Source organism: Balaenoptera borealis (genome assembly GCF_965194805.1).
Source record: "Balaenoptera borealis genome assembly, chromosome: 3".
Taxonomy (NCBI): domain Eukaryota; kingdom Metazoa; phylum Chordata; class Mammalia; order Artiodactyla; family Balaenopteridae; genus Balaenoptera; species Balaenoptera borealis.
In genome coordinates, this window is record NC_138866.1 from 62,454,877 (window position 1) to 62,476,531 (window position 21,655).

Genomic DNA, 21,655 nt, shown 5'->3' on the forward strand with positions numbered 1-21,655 from the left:
CTTAGCTCTGGATCTAATATTTTTAAAATTAGTAAACTTTTTTTTAGAGCAGTTTTCAGTTCATAGCAAAAATGAGCAGAAAATAAAGCGAATTCCCATGCTAATTTTTTTTTAAGTTAATTTTTCAGTATCTGAGAATAGAACCTTTTGGAGATTATTTAAGGGGTTTTTTTTTTTTTTTGGTTTTTTAAAAAAAATCTTTAAGGAAGGCCGAGCTGTTGCTTCAGTTGTAAAATAGTCTTAGAGCAGGCAATGATGATCAAAATTATGCCATTGACCATTAAGCTGCTGGAACATAAGAATGAGAATTTGGAATGGGTTTGTTAGATGGAGGAAAGTAGCAAGTAATGTATTGGGTTGGCCAAAAAGTGCCTTCAGTTTTTAAGTAAAAATAAAAGACATTTTCCATTTTCACCAAGAACTTTATTGAACAATGTCTTCACCCTTTTGTTCCACTACTTTCTGCCATTTTCCAGGCAACTTCATAATTCCATCTTACCAAAACGTTTTATCTTTTTGAACAAAGAACTGTTCCAGGTGCCTTTTACAGTCTTCCAGGAAATAGAAATTTTTTCCATTAAGAGAATTTTGTGAAGACCAAAATAAATGGAAATCTGAAGGTGCAATTTCTGATGAATACGGCAGATGAATGAGAACTTCCCGGCCAAGCTTTAACAGTTTTTGCCTGGTCATCAAAGAAATATGCAGTCTTGCGTTATCCTGATGGAAGATTATTCGCTTTCTGTTGACTAATTCTGGACACTTTTCAGCAAGTGCTGCCTTCAGTTGGTCTAATTGGGAGCCGTACTTGTTGGAATTAATCGTTTGGTTTTCCGGAAGGAGCTCATAATAGAGGACTCCCTTCCAATCCCAATATACACAACATCACCTTCTTTGGATGAAGACCGGCCTTTGGTGTGGTTGGTGGTGGTTCATTTCGCTTGCCCCACGATCTCTTCCGTTCCACATTATTGTATAGTATCCACTTTTCTTCGCCCATCACAATTTGTTTTAAAAATGGAACATTTTCGTTATGTTTCAGTAGAGAATTGCATGCAGAAATATGGTCAAGAAGGTATTTTCGCTTAACTTACGTGGAACCCAAACATCAAAGTGATGAACGTAACTAAGATGATGCAAATGATTTTCAGTGCTTGATTTGGATATTTTGAGTATATTGGCTATCTCCTGCATGGTATAATGTTGATTGTTCTCAATTAATGTCTCGATTTGATCGCTCTCAACTTCAGCTGGTCTACCCGACCCTGGAGCATCGTCCAGCGAGAAATCGCCAGTGCGAACTTCACAAACTATTTTTGACATGTTTGATAGGTCACAGCACCTTCTCCATACACCACAGAAATCTTTTTTTGCATTTCAGTTAAGTTTTTACCTTTCTTGAAATAATAAAGCATAATATGCTGAAAATGTTGCTTTTTTCTTCTATCTTCAATACTAAAATGGCTACACAAAAATTACCAATTTTGATGTCTTTTTTAAAATGCACGCTGATATGACAGCTATCACATGCAGTCTAACGAAATTGTTTCGAATGAAGTTAAAGACAACTAAGTGCTGCTAGAGCCATCTTATGGAAAAAACTGAAGGAACCTTTTGACCAACGCAGTAGTTTGCTAGGGAATCAATAATAGCAAATAAATAAAAGGATTACCAAAGAACATTAAATACGTTGATATTACACATTAACTTTTCATCGTTATCTCAGGAACCTGATTTTCTTGGCTAGTTTCAATCAGATAAAGTCATTTAACCCCATGATTATTATTAAATACACCTACTGATAATTCTAGAGTAGAAAGTGGCAGGTTTTAGGTAAAGGTCTTGTGATTTTTACAGTTGAAATTAATAGGTAGTGGTTGTAAAAATAAAGAAAAGTCAAATTCTATTTGTAAAAAAGTGAAGTGAAAATGTTAACACATAAACACAAATGTGCATAACGGAAGGACTTTGGATAGTGAGATTAAGAGTATTTTATTGCTTTATTTATGCAAGTATGAATTGTATAAAAAAGTTTTTTTTTTCATGTGACAATGTTTTTGTGATGAGGAAGATACATACTTTTTTAAAACTTAAGGGAACCTGAAAGTACCTAAGGAAAGAATAACTGTAAGATATTCTTTTAACTTTCTAAGTATTTTTTGCCTTATTATTTAACTTGTATAACTTTATATATGTAAAATGAAAGAAGAAAGATGTAACTTTTTAAAAAATACTCTTAGAAAAGCTAAGTTGCCTCATTACATGGTATTTTTATTACTCCTCAGAGTCATAATTTTTGTTTTTTGATTAAAATCTTTTTATCAAAATTCATTTTAATGTTAATTTTTAAAAACCTAATAATATAAGTTACAAAAATGTGATTTATTATGAAAAGGTGTATTTACATTAAGCTTTTAGGAGCATAGTTACAAGGAATATGTTCATTCTGAGATAGTACAGTTGAAACAAATCTTTGCTCCTTGTGCTGGAAATCAGTGTCTCCCTACCAAAAGTATTGCTATCTTAATGTATTTACAAATTATTTGGAGACAAAAGGTTTTTTTCTGACCATGAATTGGTTGACTTTAACTCTTTAAAAATCATTTATATCTCACATTTTATAACAAGATAGAAATGTATGTGTTAGTGGTTTGTGGCAAAGTAAAAGGTATCATTATCTATAGTCTCTCGTTTTTTTTTTCCACTAGGCATTTTTATTACCAATTTGTGAAGCAGCAGCTATGAGAAAAGTGGTAAAAGTATATCAAGAATGGATCCAGCAAGAGGAAAAGCCTTTGTTCATGCAAGAGCCTGAAGAAATTGTGATCTCCTCTTCAGACTTACCATGCATTGACAATGTCACAGACCATGATATTTCAATGGAAGAAGGAGAAAAGAGAGAAGAGGTAAAGTAAGACTTACGTATTTTAGTATGTTTAATAGATTAGATTTTCACAGAGTGAGATAATACGGGATAAATGGGAAGGTAAAGATACCTTTGAGTATACAGTTGATCCTTGAGCAACATGGGTTTGTACTGTGTGGGTCCACTTATACAAGGATTTTTTCAATAATATTGAATAAGTACTACAGTACTGCATGATCCATAGTTGGTTGAATCTTTCAGACACAGAGGAACCTTGGATACTGAGAGCCAACTATAAGTCGTACGCAGATTTTTGACTGCTCGGAGGGTTGGTGCCCTAAACCCAGTGTTGTTCAAGGGTCAGTTATATTTTGCAATTTAGTTAATGTAACAGTTACCTCAGTACCCTATCCCAAAGCTCTTTGATGTGACAACTTTAAAAGAGGTTGTATTCTGATTCTTTAAGTCATTGCCTGGATCAAAGTTAGATGCTATTATAAAAGGTATAATATTTAAAAGTGTGGTGGGAATTCCCTTTCTGTCCAGTGGTTAGGACTCGGTGCTTTCACTGCTAGGCCTGGGTTCGATCCCTGGTTGGGGAGCTAAGATCCCCCAGTGCATCTTAGAGTGATTACCAAAGTGCAATCCCCCCTTGCCTGTCTTATTCATTTAGACTTCAGGAGTAAATGGAACCAGGGACCCAAATTCCACTCGTGCTGTCTCTTATCTCATTCTTTCCCCTCTGTGAGTAAACTGCAGTACTTCTTTTCACAGACCAGCTTACTTAACACGTCAAGTTGTTTTTTATTCTGCAGTCAGCTCTAGTGCAAAAATTCCCAAGAAAGAATTCAGAGTATTCTGGTTTGTGTTTTACACTTGCCATTGGTCAGGTTCTCACCAAAAAGTTACACTCTGATATTGACATATATCTTACTAAATCCAGATAGGAGTGACTTGGTAATCACCTTGGTGGTTAATTTAACTTCATCAGTGGATTTTTTTCAGGATATTAACATATAAGTGAATAGGCAACATTCTATAGGGATTCAATGACTCAATATTTATATATGTATGAATATGTATATATGATATATATGTATATATCATACATATATACATGTATATATGATATATATATGTATATATCTATCATACATATATAAGTATATATGTATATATGGCATCCTCCCCTAGTTCTAGAGGGAAAAAAATGAAACTAAGAAATATAATTGAAGTAAATAAAATTATATAAATTATGAAAGAATATTCACAGTTGTATTTGTTATGTACCAGCAAAAACATGCAGTTTTTGCATCAAGCTAGAAAATAAACCTATCAGTCTAAATAACTTGTTCTCCTCTAGTTTTTTGTTATGAATTTATAGCTCAATACCGAGCCTACCCTCTGTCATTTAGTATCCTTAAATAAAAATGATAGATAATAAATCTACCTACATACATAGTAAAAAAAACAAGGAGTAGAAAGGAGGGAGGAAAGCCAGAAGGAAGGAAGCTACAAATGCAGGGTGATGTAGGTGTATTGCATAGTTGTGTTCTATTGGCTCCTTAAATACTTCACCAGTGTTGCTATTAGAGATGTGATTTCTTGCTAATGACGTGAACCAAAAAACAAAAGTTGTAATCTTTCATTGATTTGTATTTCTGGTAAATTCAATATATATGTATATAAATCATTTAAAATTTGGTGTTAATTATAAAATGGAGTTGTTACAGATTCAGATAATTAATTATTAATGGATTTTTTATTCACAAAGTGTCTGTGACACATCTGAAAGACATGCAGAGTACAGGACAGTTTGTGTATGTGCAGACTGTCATGTGCCTTGTTGTATGTTTAGCATTACCTGGCTTATCCCATTAAATCCCAGTGATATTCTCAATTCTGTGACAACAAAACACTGACAAGTTTGAGTGCTATCTAAAATATGTGATGCCCATTTTGAGAACAAGTGTTAGAGATAGAAATATGAAAAGACATCATTTCTATCTGTATGTAACAATGATTTAGCAAGAAGACAAGCATGCAAATTTAAGTATTATAAAACAGTATTATTGCTACGATCCTACAGCGTGAAAGAGGGAATACCTAATTCTGCCTAAGAAAGGCTTCAGTGAGGAAGTAGTATAATACAAAGAGCAGGTAACAAGTGGGAAAGGAGCCACACAGTGTGAATAACTTCTACAAAGACGTAAGAGACACTGAGAAGACTTTTATTTGGCTGTAGCTAAGAGTAGGTGGTTGAGAGTGGTAAGAAATGTGAGATAGACAAGAACTAGGCTCTGTTTAGTAACTTGTGTGCCGTTGTAGTGGACTTTGATTACATTCTAGACACTGGAAAGATTATGAATAGAAAAATGGCATTAATAGTTACATATTTCAGAAGGCTCATACCAAGCTCAGAGTGGAAGATAGATTGGAGGTCAGTCTGGAGGCAAGGACACTAGTTAGGAAGTATCAGAAGTGAGATAATAAGTACCTGATAAAGGACAGTGGCAGTTACAATGGGAATATAAGGGAGAAGACAGATAAATGAGCTCCTTTGGTGGTGAAACCAGTATTTTGATGATTAATTGGGTATGAAGAACGAAAAGGTGTCCCAAGTTTCTTTTTATTGCAACCAGGGTAGTTGCCATTCGCACATGAATAGGAGAGAAAATAAGTGCGAGTGCGGTGGTGGTGACGGCGGCCAAGGAGGCTATAGGAGTTGGTAGGAAGGGGAGGGCATGGTTATGTAAATTTACTTTTAAGTATCTTAAAGTTGAGGTGCTTGTGGGTCATTCAGGAAGAACTGTTCAGAAGATACCTGATCATAGAAGTATGGAGCTTGAGAGAAAGCTATAGATCAGACCGTGGCATATTGTATTGGCTACTCGGACAGCACTGAGTTCCAGTACTGCTTCTGGTAATGAAACAATAGTTTATATTAGACTGAACCTCCCATATATTAAAATTGTAAGCTCTAAGCAAAATATGTATTAAAAAAAAGTATTTGAAGATACTGGTGAGTGACCAAAAGCAGAAAGAAACTAGAGAGAAACTTTAAAAAAGGGATCAACTCTGAGTGAAATTTCTGTTTGACTGAGGGAGCTCCGTAGTCAGCAGGACTTTGACAGCCAAACTCAAGCAGAAAGCTGCAGTGTTAGTGGTTTGAAGTAGCAGTATTTATCTGTCTTCGGATAATAGGAATTTTACTACTCTTAAGTAGGATAAATAGAAGCTATTTTCTATTGTTTTATTAAAGTCATTTGGATTCTGGCATTTATTTACTTTACAACAGAATTTATCTTTTACAAAGCTGTAAATAATATGATCCCATTCTTGAGTGTGTAAATGTACAGAAGGGAGGTTTATACATTAGATAGATAGAAAAATGTCTATATCTGAAATAATACAATTTCTGGCTGGTCCTTATGGATGATTTTTTTTACTTTGTATTTTTGTCAGTGAGAACCTTTTTTACAGTGCACCTATACGTTGTTTTTGTAGTCAAATAGGGTATCTTCTATTTTGAGAAGATGTTTAGCAGAGGGACCCAGTAGTTTCCAGTTTACTTCTTCAGCTTACTGACTTGTCACAGCATTCTTAATTGATGAAATATTAAAAACTTGATATTTTGCTTCAGGAAAATGGGACCAGTATTGCTGATCATGTTCGAAATTCCACTTGGGCAAAAAATGGCACCTACCAAGATGTTCTTCATAATGCTTCTGAAGAAGCCATAGAACAAAACATACGAGCTGGTGCCCAAGCAGTTTTGCAGGTAGATCACTTGTTGTTTGTTTTTTAAAAATAAAATAAAAATCATTAAATATTTAAAATATAAAATTCAGTATTTCAGTAATTTTTTAAATATAATGAACTCACCACCCACATTTATTACTTATCATTATGCCATATTAATTTTGTTTTTCCCTTAACTTTCATTTCACTTCATAATGTATATTGATAAACATTACATTTTTTTTTCTAGACAATTTTAAAATTTATATAAATTGTGTCATGGTATACTGTCATCTGCAACTTTTTGCATTAACCATTATGTTTTTGAGATTTGTTGTTGATACATAGCCATAGTTAATTCATTTTAAACTACTTTGTGGTATTACAATTTATGATTATTTCATATTTTATTTATTCATTTTTCTGTTGATGGTTTTTTGTTTCCAGTTTCTCAGTATTCCAGATAATGCTACATTAAACATGCTATATATGTATTTTGGGGCACATGTGGGAGAATTTCCCTAGGATATATATACATAGAGGTGGAATTACTGGGTTGGAGCATTTGTACATTATCAGCTTTACTTTACTGTTATTTGCCAAATTGTTCTCCAGCATGGTTATAATAATTTACATTCCCTCCAGTAGTGCTTGTAAGTTCTCATTTCCTTATATCTTCCTCATTACTTGTATAGTCAGATTTTAATTTTTGCTGCTCCTGTGTGTGTGAAATGTTGTCTCATTTTTTTTTTAGTTTGTGTTTCCCTGTTTCAATTTGCTTTTCCTTCATCACTACTGAAATTGAGCATCTTTTCTCATGTATGAATTGCCTGTTAATATGCTTTTTCCATTATTCTTTTGGATTGTTTGTCTTTGTGTTATTGATTTTTAGTTCATTATATTCATTCATTTTTTTAAACCATACTATTTTTGTCAAGGCCACATGTGACCTCCCCATTGTTAAATCGAATGGATGTTTTTCAATCCTAATTTTACTAGAGTTGTCTGGAGTATTTTACAGAGTATATCATTCCCTCGCTGTTGAAACCCTTCTTCATCTGGCCTTCAGAGTAGCATACCCTCCTGTGTTTCTCCTAACTCACTGGCCTCTTCTCAGACTTTTTTTTTTTTTACTGATTTTTCAATATATCTCTCAACTTTTCATGTTGAAGTGCCCAGGAATCAGCTCTCAGATCTCTTTTCTATGTGAACTTACTCTCTTGTTGATCTCATCCATTCCTATGGCTTTAAATGTCATCTATATACTGCAACTTCTACATTTTATCTCTAGTCTGAGACTTCTTATCTGAACTCTATGAGTCCTGAACTCAAATATTCAAATGCCAAGTTGTCATCTTCACTTGAAGATCTAATAGATATCTCAAACTTGACATGTCTAAAACTTGGCTTCTCACCTTGTTCAACAAACATGCTCTTCCTGCAGCTTTCCTTGCTTCATTTGATGGCAGCTGTTTTTCAGTTGCTCAGGCCATCTAATTTCCTATATTTCTTTTATATCTTATATCTAATTTGACGACAAATCCTGTCAACTTTCAGAATGTATGCAGAATCTGACTGCTATTCAGCACTCACTACGTCTTGTGTTCAAGCCTCAGTAATCTTTCATCTGGATTATTGCAGTAAATTTCTAATTAGTATTCTTGCTTCTGGTCTTGCCCATCCATCATCCTGGTATATTCTCAACACAGTAGCCAGAGGGATCCTGTAAAATGTAAGTCAGATCATGTTATTTTTCTGCTCTGAACCCTCTGGTGGCTTTTCCTGATCACTAAGCATAAAAACAAAGTTCTTCCCAATGGTCTATCAGGCCTTTACATCATTGCTCCTCAGAGTGTGGCCCACAGACTAGTGCTGGTCCACAAGGTATTTACAAAATTGAGAGTGAGAGTTTAGAAACTAAGTCATTTAATGTCTCTTGATTCTGATGAAAAGTCTTTTTTTCATTTCCTTTTACCTATTCATTTTTTAAATTGTATTTTATAATAGGATTGTTCTGTAAGATTGGTGGGAAAACCTGTTCCCTCACCACTGGCAGTGTGAGAAGCTCTGCTTCACATGCTCTGGCTGTTTCTCAACGTCTCTCCCACTGCTTTTCCCCTTCCTCACTTCACTCTGTACTTCTTGCTGTTCCTCAGATATGCTAGGCCAGCTCTCACCGGTCCTTTAAACTTGCTTTTCCTTTTCTTTGGAATGGTTTTCTTCCATGTTGCTACATGGTTGAGCTTTGCTTTTTCTTTTTTAAGTCACCCATATTTATATCCATTCTCTGCTCCCTGCCACCTTTGCTTACTGGGTTTCCCGGGACAATGAGGTGATATTGAGTACCCTTGTCTTGTTCTTGGCTTTTGGCACTACTTCCAAATGTCTCAGGTTCAGGCAGAACTTTTCAGGTTCAATTGCTGTTATAACATTTGCTGTAGTTCTTGATAAATATTCTTTTTCAGATTAAGGAATTTTACCTTTTTTCTTAGTTTGCTAAATTTAAAAAAAATAATGAATAAGTGCTAAATGCTTTTTCTTTATGCATTGTGATGATCGTACTTTTTTCCATTTTAATCTGTTGATAGGATATAGTATATTAATAGACTTTTCCAATGTCAAGGCATCCTTACATTTCTGGAGTAAATAACTACTTGGTCATAAAGTATTATATTTTGATCAATTTGAATTGCTACTGTTTTTTGAAGATTTTTGTCTATATGTTCATAAGTGTTATTGGTCTCTTCCTTACTTTTCTTATGTAATCCTTGTCTGTTTTTGATAACTGGATTATAGTCTTATAAAAATAAATTGGGTAGTTTATTTGTCTCTGAAACAGCTTGTGTAAAATAGGGATCATCTACTGGGAAGGCTGGGCAAAACTCTGCCTGTAAAGCAGTGTAGGCCTGGTGTTTAGGGATGGATCAGGGATACTTTGATTACCAGTTCACTTTCTTTTATGGTATTGATGTATACGTCTTTTGTATTTCTTCTTGAGTCAGTTTTGGCTATTTATGTTTTATCTAAAAACTAATCCATTTTATTAAATTTTCAATTTTATTGACATAAAGTTATTCACTGAACTATCATTTTAAAATTCTCTACTGGCTATGTAGGTATGTCCGTATTTTATTTCTAATGTTATTTGTGCCTCTTTTTTGCTTTTCTTAGTCAGTGTTGCTAGACGTACAGAGTCAGCTCTTTTCCCGATTTTAAAGTTAGCTTAATGTCCTTTTCTTACATGATTTTACAACTGTATTTTGCCATGGAGTTCATCCAGGGGATTCAAATCAGAATTATGGGTGTAGAAAATGTAAATGTCCTAGATTCGCAATAGACGTAATGTTCTGTTCCTCCAAAGTGTCTTTGAAAACCTTTGCGCATACCTGTCACCATTATAACAACTTTCTCCTCAGTAACAAAATACAATTAATGATTTGATTATAATGAATTTAATTAAAGATACATATTGATGGGCCCTGATTAGTAGTACTATAATATGCAGTCTGTTCATGCAGTCTATTATTACCAAAACAGATATGCACACATAGTCAATAAACATGAAAAAAGAGAATAGATGGTTTTGAACACCTCATTCAGAAAGTCCATCTTGATTGAGGTATCATCTTTTATCCTAAACGATTTTTAATTTTTATTGTTCTTTTCATTTTATGACAACAATCAGGTTGTTATATTAAAGCGCCCTCACTTTTAAAATATGCTGTTTTTCACTTGGCTTATTTTTTTCGGGTGCCTACTTGTAATTTTATATTTGTCTAGATAAACATAAAAATAGATTTAATGAGCTTAAATTTCCAATATCAAGCTGGTGGTAGAAGCAGGGTTAGAATTAACCTGCAGTCTAATGCTTTTAAGTTTGTTGTAGATCACCTAGTTATCAGCATCTTGAGTTGTTTTCCCTTTGAATAAGAAATTTCCCATTGAAATTCTGTAACGAATCACTAATGATTTCTTTTATCTTAGGTGTTTATTATAAACTCCTCAAACATATTTCTTCTTGAACCTGCAAATGAGATAAAAAATCTTCTGGATGAGCACACAGATATGTGTAAACGAATTCTTAACATTTATCGGTTCATGGTTGTGCAAGTATCAATGGACAAAAAGACTTGGTAAAAAATACTTATCTTTTTTTTTTTTTATTGTGTATATGAGCATAGTAAATTCTAGAGGAATAGTGCCTGTGAAGAGGGCTTGTAACAATATTGTACAGGCTTCTATTATTGAATGAATGAGTGAATAAATATAATATTTTATGTAATAATCATGATGACACAGTGGTCTCCTTCACTTTATCTCAAGCATCTTTGATCAAACTGCCACAAGATGCCTTTGTTTATCTTTCTAAAGTGGGCATGTGATGGCCTCCCCCACTGCCCGCCACCCCCAGGAATGAATACTGGCATGCATGTATGAATAAATGAATTTATATGTGTGAATGAATGAATAAGTAAATGATTGAATGTATGAATGCCTGATTCCTCAACCTGGCATTCAAGACTGTGTACAGTCAGGCTCCTGAGTACTTTTCCAGTCCTTTCTCAAGCCTAAACTCCACCCTGCAGAATGAGATACTACCTCCCAGCTTTATCAAATTGCTGTCTCTCGAGCACAGTCTGAACTTTTCTTTAGAGTGTCTGATTCCTGTCATCTTTTCCTATTGTTACCATAACTGTCCTTAGATTCTACCTTCCTTTTTCCACATAGCCTTATTTTTTCAGCTCACTTCCTTTCATTCTGTATTTGTACCTCTGTTGTAGATCTTGTCAAAATTGTCTTAGTTCCTAAATTACTTGTAAAATGTCCATTTACCTCACTGAATTGAGACGCCCTAAAAGGTATATATACTGGTTGTCTTGTTTTTATATTTCCTACATTTCTTAACATAGTATCATATATTATTCATACTCTATAAATATTTGTTTAATTGAATGAAAAAAGAGGCCTTTTAGAGAGATGAGAAGAGCAGTTCTTCGGTTTCTGTAAAAATGATACATGTTCATTGTAAAATTCAAACAAAGAAAAGTTTTAAAAAGAAAATAGAAGTTGCCTAATAGCTCACTCTCTAGAGGTAATTATTGTTTGCCCTTTGGTGAACATCTGGTTCACCAAACCACACACACAGTCACATAGTATTATGCCATATGTATGTACCATAATTTTCTTAACTAATCACCTGTTGCTGGATATGTAGTTACTTATTTTGTTGTTGGAGGAGGGGAGGATAATGAACATCCTTGTATGTATACAATTTTCCTCTTTTGAGTCATTCTGAAAAACTGGGAGTACTTAGTCAAAGAATATGCCTACTTTGTGTTTTGTTACATATGGGAAAATGGTTTTATTTTGAAAAAACTTTTGATTAACGTAATATTGATATAGTTACATCTAGAAGTAGTTATTAACTGATTTGGAGCACTTTTTCTGTGTCAGGTATCTTTTTAATCTTTTTACATCTATTTTCTTTCTTAATCCTTGTAGCACCCTATGAGGTAGATAATTTTACATGGTGATTCTTAGGCACAAAGAGATTAAGTAATTTATCATTGTTCACATAGCATAAATTTGAACTGTGGTCCTACTGACCATTCTTTTGTTAGTCCTTCCCCATTTTTTCTTTTTATATGCTTTGAATCAATGCTGTTGGTCCAGGTTAAAGTGAGAGACTTGCTATGTGGAACACAATTTTAGAATTTTTAAAAATTTTATAAGTTCCCATGAAGTCATAGCATTTATGAAAGATTTCTCACATATTTACATCGAATTTATAAGACTTTATGAATTAAAATCATTATTGTATTACAAAGTAAAAAGTTATCTAATAATATATGAGTGAATTATGGTTTGACCACAAATCAGAAAGATTTATTTGGAAAACCTATTCTTTATTGAATATGTGGTTGACTTTAAATGGCTTTTCATTTCATATAGTGAAGCTAGCTAGAAGCCTAAGGTTACAAACGTGTTACCTCTGATTTTTATGAGTTGAATGCATACGTTTGTTTGGTTAATAAATTCAGGATATTTTTCATTGAGTGATACTTTTAATTCTGCCCTTACTTCCCAGAAAAACCATGATATTAGATCTGGGATTTCTTGCTGCCTCTGTCGCATTTCTCACATGGACTGTCCCACATATTGCTATGCCTAGAATGGGCCTGCAAATAAGCCAGAGAGGAGGAGGCTTGATAGACTTGGGTTGTTAGTCTGACTATACACCCAACTGAAATCCCCTTGTCAGACTTTTATTTTTTTGGATGTGGTTGCATCAGTTTTTGAATTATCAGGTGCAAATAAGGTAGTTTTATGGTCTTAATATTAAGCATCTAAGAGTAAGAGACAAGATAAGGATAATATAATAGGGTTGGCTTGACTTGCAGTTCACAAAGAGGATAAAGAATTGAAAGATGGCCAAACGAAAAAGGATGGAAAGAAGCAATAGAGTGATGGTTCTTAATTACTTGTCAGGCTCATTGTGATCTGTTAGTCTTAAAATATCATGTAATTTTTGAAATTGAACCTGGTACAATTCTAGATATGCAGTTGTTCTCCATATTGTAAAGATGGATGAGATGGACAGGTATCAAGGTAGAATTGTATTGTTTAGACAGATGAGTGTTCTTCAGACAGCTCCCTAAGGTCACTATTTGATTTGTGGGGTGGAGGAATGGGAGCAGTCTCCATATTCTCACTCCCAATTCATCAGCTGTTGTATACATTTTTATTTGGTGAGGGGTATTGTGGCTGAGAAATGGCTTAAAAATGGCTGGTATAGATTTATAAAATGGAATTTTATATTTTAATATTTAAAGAATTCTAAAATTTTGAAAGATATTTGGTATTTGAGTTATTGAAAGATAATAACATTTTTATAACAAATATTAATTTGAAAGTTATTCATTAACCAAAAGCAAACATGTGCAAAAAGGAAACATTAATTAATTTTTTTACTTTAAGGGAACAGATGCTGCTTGTGTTGCTCAGAGTCACGGAGTCTGTACTGAAGATGCCATCACAAGCTTTTCTACAGTTCCAGGGGAAAAAAAACATGACTTTGGCAGGTCGACTTGCAGGACCACTTTTCCAGGCAATAAAAATAAATAAATAGATAGATAAATAGGTGGATAGATATGTATTTTTTCTTAAGACTTATTGAGCCCTGAACTTACTACCTGGGAAGAAAGCTTTAAATCAGAAAGCATTTCATATTAAATAATTTTTTGTAGAGCCAAATAAAAGTTGCTTACCTAAATAGACTATTTGCCATACATACAAACTCACAACCTAATAGAGTAGAGGAAATATCAATCAGGTCTGTGAAAAAAGTGTTAAAACAAGCTGATTATATTTATCTCTTGTGTGGTACACTTATGTATGATTGCAAAAAGCTGCCAGAAGGCTTCATGATAATGGCTTGATTGTTTGCATTATGAGTTTCCAGGTCTCTGGGTTTGTTAGAAAAACAAGACTTTAAGTCGTTCTGTAGTAAAGAAAAAGAAGTAAATCACGATTCTTTCTTACCATGCTATTCTGGAAGACTTTAATCTCTTCACATCTTCATTTGAAGTATCAGTGGTAGGAATTATATGTTGTGTTTCCCAACCTAAGGATAGAGTACTGACTTTAAATGTATCATGGATTATTTGGAAAATAGAAAGCAAAGTAGTATTTTTTAAAGATGACACATTAAATACAAATACATGGATAAAATGGTTCTTAATGTCAAGGATAAAAGCTCTCTCAGCTCTCATTCTTGGCCATTAGTGTAGCCATTCAAATGATTATTTTTTCCCCAGATATGCTAGTTCACCTAAAATTCTGTGATGGTAGTGAATAAGTCTTTGAAACCAGCTACATTTATTATCTAATCTCCTCTTGACTTCATGAGTTCTCCACCCCCACCGCCACTGTTAGAACTAACCCAATGGTGGGCACTATTGGAAGGTAAAATTTTAGCTTGCTACATGGAATAACTTTTTTGTACTCTGAATGTTTAAAAATAGAATGGAGGGCCACTAGTTATTACTGTTTAATTTCATAAACTCTGCTCATTTTTATCTTTATATTTAATGTATAAATTTATGTGAATTCCTTAGTAAAATTGGTTGAGTTAAACTTTTGAAAAACTTTTATTTTGTGACTTATTTCTTCAGTAGGAGGATTATATCTTTGGTAGAAATCCACAAAGTCTCAGGGGTACAGCCTGGTCAGTAATTTCTGCCCTTTTATGAATAAGTTTTTTATTCTGTGATTGGATTTGTTACAGAACACCTTTAATTCCTCTGGTGTCTTTAAAATGAAATTTAATTTTATCCTTCAGTTTACGTATAAGTTTTCAAAAACACATTTCAGTAAGTTAAATATATCTCTAGTAACTTTTTTTTTTTTTAGAATATTCAAATTGTATAGTTAGTGATTCCCATCTTTAATTTGAGAATGTAGGTTTTGTTGTTTTAGTTCAATAACTACTAACTACTCAATAATTTCAACACATAATAGTGTGGAGACTTCTATCTCTTTTTAAACAACATTTATTTAACATTAACATAATGCAGCATGAAGGGTAGTTAAACTTTAGGGAGATTTCTTTTCAGTTTTGGTAACTTGTCCTAATGCCAGAATGTTGGGAATTGGCAGTTGTTGAAATTTATAGTAGGTACTAATGAGTGCTTGAATTACTTTTATAAGTATTATGTACCAAGAAAGGATATCATGGATATTATATGATTTAAAGTTCTGCTTGTTTTGGTGTAATTTTTTAATAATTGATTTTGAATATATTTCATTGTTATTTCTGATTATTTGTCTTTATAGACTCTTATAGTTGCCTGGATTAAAGCAAATCTAAATGTGTACATCTCCCGAGAACTTTGGGATGACTTACTCTCAGTATTGTCATCGTTGACCTATTGGGAAGAGTTAGCCACTGAATGGTCACTGACTATGGAGACACTAACTAAAGTTTTAGCTAGAAATTTATATAGTTTGGATCTCAGTGATTTACCATTGGATAAGCTGAGTGAACAGAAACAAAAAAAGCACAAAGGGAAAGGTAAGAGTTGTTCACAAAGGTGCTCCATATAAATTTGTTTAAATAATTTGGTCTGGGAAAATCAAGCCAGGGAGAGGTGTGAAGATAAAAGTTGTATTTTCTCTTAATTATTCTCTTAATTTACCCTGAAGGTTAAAAATTTTCAACAGTGAAGCATGTAGGTACCTTGTAATTGTTCTTGAAGAGCCTTAAATTCAACAGTAATTTTGATAAGAAATAAAGTATTCTGTATGTTGTTCTGTACATATCTAGCTAAAGTTACATAAATAATTCAGAATCTTAAATATTATATTTTTAAGAATTAACCAAAATGGAGATTTATAAAACACTCTTCCTTTTTATCATACACAATTTTTTATTGAAACATAGAAGGTGATTTCATGTTACTCTATTTAAAAAGAATTGTGTGAGAAATTCTTTTAAAAGCATTTTCTTAGTTTTAACAAAAGCAAACATTTCCTGAATGTGGATTGTATACCTGCCTAATGTTAAAAAGCTGGAGAGGGACAGTAACATAGTAATTATATCATAAAAACATGTCCTTATAATTCTGGGTTTGCTAGTATTTTTCACTCTTAATAATTAGTTGCTATCTAGAGATTACATCTGAGTCACATTTCATACTTAACAATATTCCAGAGTGCTGAGTGTGTTACCAAACTACTTTTTCCTGGACTGTTTATTTTCCAAGTGGCTATTATTGGCAGGTAGAGATAGAGTAACTTCCACCACAGGATGGATTTTGGTTAGCTCGTTTTCTGTCCTTTTTTTGCCTGTCCAAATGTTTCACTTCTATATGAAGCAAGTGGGTGGCAGAGGATTTATAATCGTTTATTGTTGATGTTGTATTTTTAAAAATCTGCCTCCGTTTTGGAACATGAAAATGAAGTTCAGAAAAACCTTATAGTACGCAAGCATTTTATCTAGTTACTTTATGAGTAAACCTAAGAGTCTGAGGCAAAGTGGCACACATAATTCGAAGAGATTATTGATATGGTGACAGTACACTGAGATTGAAAATCTGCATTTCTAGGAGTGGGACATGAATTTCAGAAAGTTTCAGTTGACAAGTCATTTTCTAGAGGATGGAGTCGTGATCAGCCTGGCCAAGCCCCAATGAGACAGAGAAGTGCAACAACCACTGGTTCCCCAGGAACGGAAAAGGCGAGGAGTATAGTACGGCAAAAAACTGTTGGTATGTACTCTTTAAAATCATGAGAATTGTATGGGGCAATACGTTTATAGTCCTTAGTAACAATGTATATAAATACACCGTTTTCTTATCCATTGGCTTTTGTTGTTAAATGAAAAATTTCTGTAGGAAAACATTTTTTTCAGTAATACTTGGAGTCCGATGACATGCTGTGTTATCGCTTTATGCTATTAAGATGTATCTTACATTATTGTTTTTATGTAGTTTATTTTACTGTTGATATCAATAATTTTAAACCATTACTTTACAGAATTGAAGAAGTAGGACTCTGATTCACTTAACAGAACTCATGTATTAATTGATATAGTTTCTACTAAGTGAATATACTCATAAACATGGAAAATTAGGTAGCTTATTTTCAGTGCTACAATTATACAATTATATTGGCTTCACAAACTTCCAGTGAGGAATTCATGCTCTCTACTTGTAGACAGCTGAGGCCAAGGTGGAGTATATTGTTAGGTTCCTTGCTGCCTTTAACAAGCATGGAAGAAATTTCTATGATGGGAAGAATTTCTGGATGTAGGATCACTCAGCATACTGTGGACCTAGTTACCATCTTATTCCTTTTCCTCTCAGAGATTTATAACTTGGTCTTCATTGTAGTAGAAAGAGTGCTGCAAGGAAAAACAAGGACTTTGTCCTGATCTTTTTTTTCACTCTTTCATCACTAAATAGTTAGATAACCTTGAATAATTTGCTGAACTTTCTAGGCTTTATTTACTTCATCTGTATAGTGGGTATGATAATATCTCACATGCCTGAAACAAAATTGCTTGACGTTACTTCAGGCTTTGCAATCTGTGATTCTGTGGAAGGAGAATTTTCTGTGGGAATATATCTATATTTGATGGTAATCAGTGAAAAACACTACTATTTTTAAAAAATTGAAAAGCATTGTTGTAGGATATGTCTTCTATGAAATGATGGGTTCTGAAGTGTTGAGAATTACAGTTCTAAAGGAAGAAACAAAAGTAGAAAGAGAATAGGGAAATTAAAAATTTTAGAAGAATTAAAAATGTTTAAAATTGTTCAAAATAATATTTTCACAATTGTCTTCTGCCTATAAAATAACCATAGAATATATTGATTGTATATGTCAAGCCAGAAGAATGAGAGATTATACAAGGAAAAAGGATATTGATGGATAAAAATTAATATAATTTAATTTTGGTATAGAATTACATTTTGAAATTCTTGGGAAGATGTTGATTACATCTGAAATGCCTTTCTTCATTTTATGTTAATGTCACATTTATAGAAAATATTTCTATATTGGTTAAGAAGGAATTGTTCTTTTAATTTTAAAATTTTACTTAAAACTAGAATCTTTTTAAAAAGTTCCATATATATATTTTTTTCTGATTATGGAAGTAATTTATGCTTAGTGTGGAAAGTAAAGTTTAAGGAAGCGCAAAAGCATATTAGGTGTCTAATGAGAAGAAATCATTGCTAACATGTTGGCGTATTTCTAATCTTTATAAAAGCATGTGTGAGTAAAATACTCATCTTAAAAGTATAGCTGACTATGATTACTTTCTGATACCTATGTTAAAACAGTCTTGCCTGGCTTGCTCATTGGACTAACCTATCAAATAAAAAGTTAAAGCATTACCACAGCAAAGGAAACCATAAACAAGACGAAAAGACAACCCTCAGAATGGGAGAAAATATTTGCAAATGAAGCAACTGACAAAGGATTAATCTCCAAAATTTACAAGCAGCTCATACATCTCACTATCAAAAAAACAACCCGATCCAAAAATGGGCAGAAGACCTAAATAGACATTTCTCCAAAGAAGACATACAGATTGCCAACAAACACATGAAAGAATGCTCAACATCATTAATCATTAGAGAAATGCAAATCAAAACTACAATGAGATATCATCTCACACCGATCAGAATGGCCATCATCAAAAAATCTACAAACAATAAATTCTGGAGAGGGTGTGGAGAAAAGGGAACCCTCTTGCACTGTTGGTGGGAATGTAAATTGATACAGCCACTGTGGAGAACAGTATGGAGGTTCCTTAAAAAACTGAAAATAGAACTGCCATACGACCCAGCAATCCCACTACTGGGCATATACCCTGAGAAAACCATAATTCAAAAAGTCATGTACCACAATGTTCATTGCAGCTCTATTTACAATAGCCAGGACATGGAAGCAACCTAAGTGTCCATCGACAGATGAATGGATAAAGAAGATGTGGCACATATATACAATGGAATATTACTCAGCCATAAGAAGAAACGAAATTGAGTTATTTGTAGTGAGGTGGATGGACCTAGAGTCTGTCATACAGAGTGAAGTAAGTCAGAAAGAGAAAAACAAATACCGTATGCTAACACATACGTATGGAATCTAAAAAAAAAAAATGGTCATGAAGAAACTAGGGGTAGGACAGGAATAAACATGCTGACCTACTAGAGAATGGACTTGAGGACACGGAGGGGGAAGGATAAGCTGGGACAAAGAGAGAGAGTGGCATGGGCGTATATACACTACCAAATGTAAAACCGATAGCTAGTGGGAAGCAGCTGCATAGCACAGGGAGATCAGCTCGGTGCTTTGTGACCACCTAGAGGGGTGGGATAGGGAGGGTGGGACGGAGGGAGATGCAAGTGGGGAGAGATATGGGGATATATGTATATGTATAGCTGATCCACTTTGTTATAAAGCAGAAACTAACACACCATTGTAAAGCAATTATACTCCAATAAAGATGTTAAAAAAAAAAGTTAAAGCATTACAAATTTTGTTTAGAAAGGTAGCTGCATAAAGTTGGAAAATACTAATACTAGAAAATGTTGAACTCCTTGCATCAGATTTCATTACATGTCAGTACCATAATTTAACCTGTATCCTGAAGATGGACTTTTAGTTTATTTCCAATTTTGTGCTGTTAAAAATGGTACAGAATATAGTTATGTATATTTCTATACTTTGTGCTTACATGCAGATATGTCTGTAGGTTTAATCTATAGGATTTGGAATTAAATTGCCCTTAAAACAATGAGATACCACTACATATCTATTAGAATGGCTGAAATCCAGAACACTGACAACATGAAATGCTGACAAGGATATGGAGCAACAGTAACTCTCATTGCTCGTGGGAATGGTACAGCCACTTTGGAAGACAGTTTGGTAGTTTCCTAGAAAACTAAACATACTCTTACCATAGAATCAAATCCTTGGCATTTACCCAGGTAAGTTGAAAACGTATGTCCACACAAACATTGGCACTCAAATATTTGAAGCAGCTTTATTCGTAAACTTGGAATTTATGCCAGAGCTTGGAATCAACCAAGATATTCTTAAATAGGTGAATGAATTAACAAACAGTGGTACATCCACACAGTGGAATATTATTCTTTGAAAATAAGAAGTGAGCTATCAGGCCATGGAAAAAATATGGAGGAGCTCCGGATGCATATTGCTAAGTGAAAGAAGCCAATCGGAAAAGGTTACATACACTATGATTCCAACTATATGATATTCTGGAAAAGGGAAAACTAAAGAGACAATAAAAAGATTACTGATTGCCAGAGGTGGAGGTGGGGAGCAGGGCAACAAGAAGGGACGAATAGGTGGAGCACAGTGGGTTTTTAGAGCAGTGAAAGTATTCTGTATGATACCGTAATGGTGTATACATGTTATACGTTTGTCAAAAGCCCATAGAATGTACAACACAAAGAGTGATCCCTAATGTAAACTGTGGATTTTGTTAATGACACTGTATCAGTATTAGCTCATCAGTTGTAGAAAATGTACCATACCAATGAAAGATGTCAGTACTTGGGGAAACTCGAGGTGGCGGTGGGAGAAGAAGGGGATATATTGGAACTCTTTGTACTTGCCACTCAATTTTCCCGTAAACCTGGAACTGCTTTTTAAAAATTAAAGTGTACAGGCAGACCTCAGGAGATAGTGCAGGTTTGGTTCCAGACCACCACAATAAAGCAAATATCCCTATAAAGCGGGTCACACGAATTTTTTGTTTTCCCAGTGCATATAAAGGTTATGTTTACACTACACTGCAGTCTGTTAAGTGTTCAGTAGCATTATGTCTAAAGAAACAATGTTACATACCTTAATTTAAAATATTGCCCAAAAATGGTAACCATGAGTCTGAATCTTCAGCACTTCATAGTCTTTTTGCTGGTGGCTGCTGACTGATCAGGGTGGTGGTTGCTGAAGGTTGGGGTGGCTGTGACAGTTTCTTAAAGTAAGACCATTAAGGGAGTTTGCAGCATTGGTTGACTCTTCCTTACACAAACGATTTCTCTGTAGTATGCGATGATGTTTTATCGCATTTTACTCACTAGAATTTCTTTCAGAATTGGAGTCAGTCCCCTCAAACCCTGCCACAGCTTTATCCACTAAACTTACATAATATTCTAAATCCTTTGTTCTCATTTCAACAGTCTTCACAGCATCTTCACCAGGAGTAGATTCCACCTCAAGAAACCACTTTCTTTGCTCACTCATAAGAAGAAACTCCTTTTCAAAGTTTTATCTTGAGACTGAGTTTTATCTCAGTCCCATCCTCAGGCTAGTTCTGTTGTGCTTTCTACCACATTTGCAGTTACTTCCTCCACTAAAGTCATCCATGAGGATCGGAATTAACTTCTTCCAAACTCCTGTTAATGTTGACATTTTGACCTCTTCCCATGAATCACATTGTTCTTAATGGCATCTAGAATGGTTTTCTTGTTTCCAGAAGGTTTTCAGTGTATCGATACTTTGCCCAGA

General features: G+C 33.9%; 1 protein-coding gene across 10 annotated transcripts in view; it reads left to right on the forward strand.

The window, feature by feature from the left end:
* RALGAPA1 (Ral GTPase activating protein catalytic subunit alpha 1) overlaps positions 1-21,655 on the forward strand; it is a 227,625-nt gene that overhangs the window by 76,352 nt on the left and 129,618 nt on the right. For all 10 annotated transcript variants that reach the window (XR_014242301.1, XM_082384016.1, XM_082384014.1 and 7 more), the window contains 6 exons: positions 2,709-2,906; positions 6,510-6,647; positions 10,592-10,740; positions 13,586-13,715; positions 15,443-15,680; positions 16,714-16,875. Coding sequence is in view for 9 of the 10 variants with exons in the window: in XM_082384016.1 (XP_082240142.1) it covers positions 2,709-2,906; positions 6,510-6,647; positions 10,592-10,740; positions 13,586-13,715; positions 15,443-15,680; positions 16,714-16,875 (1,015 nt within the window). In the remaining variant the exon portion in view is untranslated. The remainder of the gene's footprint in view (positions 1-2,708; positions 2,907-6,509; positions 6,648-10,591; positions 10,741-13,585; positions 13,716-15,442; positions 15,681-16,713; positions 16,876-21,655) is intronic.